This window comes from Neltuma alba, unplaced genomic scaffold (assembly GCF_004799145.2).
Source record: "Neltuma alba isolate B1F8T4 unplaced genomic scaffold, ASM479914v2 tig00012627_pilon, whole genome shotgun sequence".
NCBI classification, from domain to species: domain Eukaryota; kingdom Viridiplantae; phylum Streptophyta; class Magnoliopsida; order Fabales; family Fabaceae; genus Neltuma; species Neltuma alba.
Window position 1 is genome coordinate 1,134 of NW_021637067.1, and position 7,495 is coordinate 8,628.

Genomic DNA, 7,495 nt, shown 5'->3' on the forward strand with positions numbered 1-7,495 from the left:
TTTTGATGTGAAGACAGTCCAGGTGGACCGCCTCTGTGAGGCCCCAAAGGAATAAGATATAACACCCTTCTCCCATCTCTATCTCTTTAATTGATCCATTTCAACAGTAATACCAATACCAATAATGAGCATCAAATTTGCACCATTTAGATCAAAACCGGACGATCTGAATTTAATTTTTTTTAGCAAACATATTTAATATAATAATTGAATATTTTAATGTGAACAGAACTTAAAATACAAATTATTTCTTAATTATAATTTTCCCAAAAATTTATTTTTTTATGCAAAAATCATTAGAAAAACTCCAAATTTAGAGCTTTAAAATTTTAGTTGTGAGCCCCACCTCCCATTCTGTTTCTTTCTCTTCATCTAAGCGGGACTGACAACTTACAACTTGCTAATCCGGACTGGGCCCAAGTTTTGGGCCTTGGCCCTAAGCACGTGTTTCTGAATCTTCCCAGTAGCAGTCTTGGGCAAGGGCCCAAACACTACAGATTTAGGGATCCAATAAGCCGGCATCTTCGACCTGCAAAACTGGATGATGTCTTCAACCAGGCGACGCTTCTGCTCATCATCGTTCAATTCTTCTTTCAGGGTCACAAACGCACATGGAGATTCGCCCCATTTCTCGTCAGGCCTCGCAACCACTGAAGCTTCTAGAATCGAAGGATGAGAATACAGGACATTCTCAACCTCGACACTGCTGATGTTTTCACCTCCAGAAATAATAATATCCTTGGACCTATCCTTAATCTCTATATACCCATCTGGTGTTTCACGGCAAGATCGCCGGAGCGAAACCATCCGTTCGCGAAAGTTTCTTCGTTTGCCTTAGGGTTCTTCAAGTAGCCTTTCATCACCACGTTTCCTCTCATCACGACCTCCCCTAATGTGAAGCCGTCGGCAGGGACGGGGTTCATGGTCTTGGGGTCGACGACGTCGAGGCCTTCCAGGCCGACGTAGCGAACGCCTTGCCGGGCGTTGAGCCTGGCCCGGTCTTCAGGGGGGAGGGAGTCCCACTCGGGCTTCCAGGCGCAGAAGGTGGAAGGGCCGTAGGTCTCAGAGAGGCCGTAGGTGTGGGTAACTCGGAAGCCTCGTTCGGACATTGCGCGGAGGACGGAGGGAGGAGGAGCGGCTCCGGCGGTGTTGACGTGAACGACGTGAGGAAGGGGAAGGATTGTTTGGTCAGGTGAAGCGTTAACAATGGAGTTGAGCACTATTGGAGCTGCACAGAAATGAGTCACTTTGTGCTCCGCGATCGCGGCATATACTGCCTTTGCCGTTACCTGCATGCGTCCAATTGTTGGGTATTCACACAAATTAAACAAAATAGATATTAATCCATAACGAAACATTGACATATAAGTCATATATAGTCTAATACTGCCCCATATTCTTAACACATAATAACTGGTTGACTAATTTGAATAGATTAAGAAAACTAGTTAAGTTAGTTATTGTAAGAAATAAAAGTTGTTTTTTAAATATCATTATTAATCAAGTGTATTGACTAGAACTATTATTATTACAAAAACTCCCATATCAAGGACAACCATAGTAAAATGCAGGACAATTATTCCTTTTTAAAACTCAAAACGACTAGATTTCGGGCTTAGCAGGGAAGGAAAATATAATATAATACCTGGCGAAGGCAAATATTGGTGCCACAAAGAGCTGCAAGAGTCCAAGTGTAAGACCAACCATTACAGTGAAACATGGGAAGTGTCCACAGATACACTGCTCCTTCATTCATTCCCCATATCAAAGCTCCGCTGAGCGCCATCAGATACGCCCCTCTGTGATGCAGCACCACCCCCCCTTGGGACTCGCCGTCGTCCCCGACGTGTAGTTCAGAGCTATGCTCTGCCACTCGTCTTCCGGACCTTCATGCATATCCGGGTCTCCACTCTCCAGAAACCTCTCGTATTCTATCGCCCCTTTCTCCACTGCGGATCTCAGTTCCTTTGGGTCCCGGTGCTCGTCGTCGCCGATCACTATTAACAGCGGGGGCTTGAAGGAGCTTTTGTCCTTCTGTGACCAGATTCTCAGGGCTTCCTCTGCTAGAGGGAAGAACTCTTGGTCCGCCATGATTGCTGATGATGAAGAATGGCTCAGAAGGAAAGCTATTGTTGATGCGTTAGGCGAATGTTCACTGGGTTCAACACTGCTCCCGCCATTGGGACTCCGAAATGAGCTTCGTATAGAGCTGGCACGTTCGGTGCTATCACCGCCACCTGTATCAATTGTTTCACATATGTAGTTTACACACATGAACTCACCCTAACACAAACCATAATACATAAATGTTTCGGCGAATAATCAGGATTATCTCTCTCAATTGTTAAGTTCATTTAGATGCATTCCCCTTAATCTGTCATTGCGTCAAGAGAGAACCCATTAGAAAATCAGAAACATTAATAAGCAAATTGAATGCTCTGAAGTCTGAATGCTTGCTTCTTCCACAGTAGTAAATCAGAAAAACAAGGGTTGTTTTTAAAATATACTTCTCAACTTATAACAAACAAGAAGAGGAACTGAGGAATTTAATCACATAGTGCACCGAACAATACTTAATGAAATTAACAGAAATGGATACAAAAAGAGAAAGAGAGGCTTGTTCAGCTCAGTGTCACTGGCATTCCTATCTCATCTAAAAACAGAGTAATTATATTAAATTTTCGGCAACAAAACCAGTAAGCAACTAATTGGAAAAATTAATGGTAGCTATGACCTCACCAAACTCCCGTGTCAAAGCTTTTTAATATCATTAGAAAACAGAGCACTGAAATTTTCTTTCTGCTTCCCATTTTCTTAGAAACCAAACAACCGGATAAGAAAAGTTACCGTGTTGCCGAGACCAATGGAATGAGCAGAGAGCGCGGAGGCCAATCGACGGCATCGCTGGTAGGTGTGGAGCCAAGTGTAGCGGCGGGATCCATGGACGACGGAAGTTCTGGTGGGGTGTACCAGAGCTGCTCTTTCCAGAAACCACAAGGGCGTCAAGGCAGTGTAGTTGGCTGCATTCTTGGGCAAATCGTCTATGTCGCCACCCACCATCGTCGCTGCTCTCCACCTCTCTTTCTTTCTGTGTTAGAAAAAGAGACAAACTTTGAATATTTATGTTTTGGAGTTTTGGTTGAGAGGTGAAAATGAGATTACGATAACTCAGACGGGCGAAAGAATGATTGAGTGTCTCTGAGTTCTCCGATTCATTGCGCCACTCATTTTGGCAACTTTGTTTTTATTTTCGTTTTATAGTTAGAACTTTAATTAAAACCAAAACAAACTAACAAAACATGTTTTTTCTGGGTAATTGTTTCGTAGTTATTATTACTCAGTTAATCAGTTGTGATTAGCTAGCGGTGCTTTCCCTGATTTGGATTCATGAAACGAGAGAGTGATACAGTGTGTCTGACGTATGTGGATCATGATCATCTCATATGGGAGTATTAAAGTTAATTTTGTTTTTCTGCACTGCAAATATTTTTAGTGACGAAGTTGACGATATTTAAAAAAAAAAAAAGAATGTGTTTGCGGAATTAATTTTAAATATTTTATTTTTTAAAAAAAGAAAAAGTAAAGTCACGTTACGAGGCTGTTAGGAGATTTAGGTTTATGTCAAAATATAAGGCAAAAAACTCATAAAAACTAAAAGACAAATAGTCCTATTAATTGAAAAGTATAATTTACTCTATCCAAAACATATTATACATAAACGTAATGTAAGAATTGAAAGTCCATTCAGAAAAGAAGAGCAATTATTGAAAGTTATATTTTTTTTGTAAGTTATAATTATAAGAACTTATTAATTAAACGTTATTTTATATATAAAGATTGTAAATAAATTTACTACATTAAAATTGTAAAGTCATAATAATCACAAAACTAATGTGTTGTACAAAATATACATACAAGTTGTACCCCAATTATAGAATGTTCAAATGGCTGCGATTGTCAGCCCAATTTCTAGCCTAACCTAGTACTCCTTTGGTCTTTAATATAAAACCTCCTAAGATAAATCTTATATTAAGGACAGTATTTTTTTTTGGGAGGGGATTGAAGGCCTAACTTGGTACTTGGCCTAGCTGAGATATTTGTCAAAACTATTGACCTTTTTTTTCATCTTGTCAAAAGAGAAAAGAAGCAAAGACGAGAGTCCAATGGAAAACAAGCATGAAATGAAAAAAATAAGAATTTAAAATTTAATTAATAAATATCGTTGTCAATTAAACCCTATTCTACTACAATCAAACGTGGGGCTAGAATTGCCTGGAGCCGTACAGCCATCCAATAGGGAGATAGAAAAAGTGGTAGGCTTCACTCGATATGGCATTCTACTCTATCTCTTTCCTTAGGAAATGATTCCATGAACCTCTTTAATCAAACATTAAATTTAAATTTAGACTTAGGCGTGTTTGGGATCACGTTTGGAGGCCCAAACGTGCATCATAACCAGAGAAGTAACAGGTAGGTTGAAAAATGATGTTTAAATCCATATTTGTGTATTTGACTTCTGCTACTGAAACGAACTTATGTAATAAGTTCAAAGAAGTGTTTTTTCTCAATTTGATTTCTGTAAAAGTCAGATTGAAAAAAATTACTTCTGCTACCGTTATCCCAATCACATCCTATGTCAGTCCAAGCATATATATCCACCAATCCACCTACCTCAATATCAGCTCTACGTTCAAGCCCCGAGGAAAAATCATATGGAAGGAACCTTAAACCATTTTGATTAGTACAATTCACAAATATGCATACATATCAACAAAATTGTTCATACAAACCTTACATCAAACATTCAAATTATACAGGGGAAAAAGAAAATACAAGCCAGGATATATATCGCGGCACAACAGATTAATCTGTGTTTGGAGTAGTTTTACTTTCAATGTGAAAGCCAAAGTAGTTGAAATATTCTCTACTTGCCCTTGCTTATTAGTTTTGCAACCAATTCAAAGAGGATACAAGAATAGACAGGCCAACCGCTATGAAGTAAAAGCTCAATTTGTTGCTGATGATGAAGTAGGAGATGGCTTAAACGCAGCTTGCTCAGCACAGCTGAGAACCTCGTTAGGTCCAGCCTCTTCCCGACCAATACCCATAAGATCAAGATAATAAAGATAGTGAGACATGATGTTGTTCATAGACTCATTATCAGATCCCTCGCCACAGACAAGATCTCCATGCAGCACATTCATGGTGGTGCCAAAGCCGGGAACCCGCTTGTAGAGTGTGTCATTCTTTGTGGGTTTCCAGTTGCCAACAAAGACATCATGGGCTGAAGGTATATGCTTGTCAGGAGGGGTCATCCATTTCCATATTGCAGCCTGGAAGGCCAGGGTAGCGTTTTGCTCTATGTATTCTGGATGGTTCAATAGATCTACCTTCAGGGCTTCCCCAGTTTTCCCATAGTTGTAGTTCCTGATGTGAAAGTTCCATTAAAGAAAATACTATAACTTCCCATCATCATTTGTCAAATAACCCATGCTTTGATCTATTATTTAGGAAAGCATAAAAGCAATTCAACTCTAAAGCATAAATAACTCATGCGTATGAAAAGGAATAAATTAGAAAGGAACATATCTCCTGCAAACTTTTCCCTACAAGATGCTTCTTTAACGGCTTCCAATTTTCACAAATCATAGTACATTATACATCATGCTTGTTCCTTTGATGGAAAATCAACAAAAGCATCTTAAGTGTGTGTGCAGTTACCAGCTTGCAAAACCCAGTTTTCTGAAACTATCTTCTGTTCAAAAAAACCCAGTTTTGCGTTAATAATTCTTTCTGCGAAAGTCAATTTTGAATCATCCAACAAACATTATCGAAGATGGGCTTTGCAAAAGTCAGTTTGGACATTCAAAACTAGGAGCCAAACCCACAATAAGAATGCCAAGTTTTACATACAAATTTTTTCGTCAAGGAATCATCATGCAAAATTTTCCCATTTTGCAGTATCATCCCATTAAATACTGAGTGCAGAATTTGGTAGGACTTAATCTGAAATAATTAATTATGAAAATAACTAAATAAAGACAATAACACTTGCGAAAAAAGCGTACCAATAGATTGGCAGAGCACCACGGCCATAGTATGCCACACCAGGAGCGCAGGGAAAGGTTAGCTTGTAGTAGTCGTCGCAGTAGTACTTATCAGGACTCAACTCCTTGTTGTAGCATAATCCCCAGGCAAAGGGTCCTCCAGTGGCCACCCCATATCCACCTGAAATCATTTTTTAATCATAATTTTTCTCTGATACAGGGACGAAAGCTTGACCATCCAAAGCTTTTAAATATATCTCAAACATCCCATATCGAACGATTACCAGTTCATAATCAACCTATTCAAATGATTGAATTTTCTGAACTTTTCATAAAACTAACTGATAAGGTTGAAGTACCCATAACCATTGGCTGTCTGTTTTGCATATCACAACGTAATAATCCAGCCAAACCTGTTATATAGTTTTGTATACTTCCTTTGCTGTGGATCTAACGAGAACAATAAAAGAAGCCATCACAGGTCCATCAAAACTATCTCACTACAGATGGTTGCAAGTCTTCAAATTGTATTTGAACAACTTATATCGTGATACATCCTACTTTAAATGTCATGAAACATTGTGATCAATGAAGCAGCAGAAATGATGTGGAGGTGGAGACGTTGTGCACTTCCTATATTTGAACGAACGCAACAGAAAACTTACAAGAGGTTTTGCTGCCAACATGACCAAGAAAAGCTGCAACCTCTTTCTGTCCACCGATCTTTCCTCCGGTGGTACCAAATCCGAGAGGCTGGTACAATGCTGCGGCAGTGATGAAAGAACGATAGTCCCAGAAGCCAACTGCATGAGCCACCGGCGTATTTCGCTTCGAGAAGAGGTTCTCGAACTGGTATGTCTCAAAGTAGTCAGAAATCGTCTCGTTACAGCAATAAGGAGACCATCCTTTGCATTCCCACCCTTTGTCACATAGCTTCTTGCCCTTCACTATCTTCACCAGCGGCTTCACCGCCGATTGGCCGCTCACAACAATCGCTAATATCGTCGAAATGCTCAACAGAAGAATCCACTTGGGATTCATCTTCCTCTGAACCTTTTTTGTTGGGTGTTTTCTGGGCGGTTTGAATGCTGATTCAGAACGAATTTGGAGGAGGCGGGTATTTGTGATTTTATGAAGAGGCTTCTAGCGATTTCTGTGCAGTGAAAGGGATGGAAAATGAATCGGTAACTGATTAGGAGGGATTGATTATCAGAGTCGGGGTAGGTAGAGCTTTCGCTTCCATTTTCATTCATCTTTGAGTGGAAGGAAAGAAAGCCTCGAGAGAGAGAGAGACAGACAGACACACACACACACAAACACACGAGGGGCACTTCAGGGTTCTTCTCGCGAAAGGAGGGAAATTTTTAAGCTTTACGAGTCGAGGAAATGTTGATCATGATGCCCAAATCCAAAATAATGAGTTCTTATTCGGATGGTTCCTTGGCGCA

The 7,495-nt window shown here is 40.0% G+C and overlaps 1 protein-coding gene and 1 pseudogene across 1 annotated transcript; both read right to left on the reverse strand.

Moving 5' to 3' along the window:
- Positions 1 to 318: 318 nt before the first annotated feature.
- On the reverse strand, positions 319 to 3,140 carry LOC114729302 (acetate/butyrate--CoA ligase AAE7, peroxisomal-like; annotated as a pseudogene).
- Positions 3,141 to 4,711: 1,571 nt separating this feature from the next.
- On the reverse strand, positions 4,712 to 7,162 carry LOC114729304 (chitinase-like protein 2). The gene is made up of 3 exons (XM_028916286.1): positions 6,713 to 7,162; positions 6,069 to 6,228; positions 4,712 to 5,427 (listed from the first exon to the last, which is right to left on the reverse strand). The coding sequence occupies exons 1-3, from the start codon at positions 7,086 to 7,088 to the stop codon at positions 5,007 to 5,009; spliced, it is 957 nt and encodes a 318-aa protein (XP_028772119.1). The 5' UTR covers positions 7,089 to 7,162; the 3' UTR covers positions 4,712 to 5,006.
- Between the last annotated feature and the right edge of the window lie 333 nt (positions 7,163 to 7,495).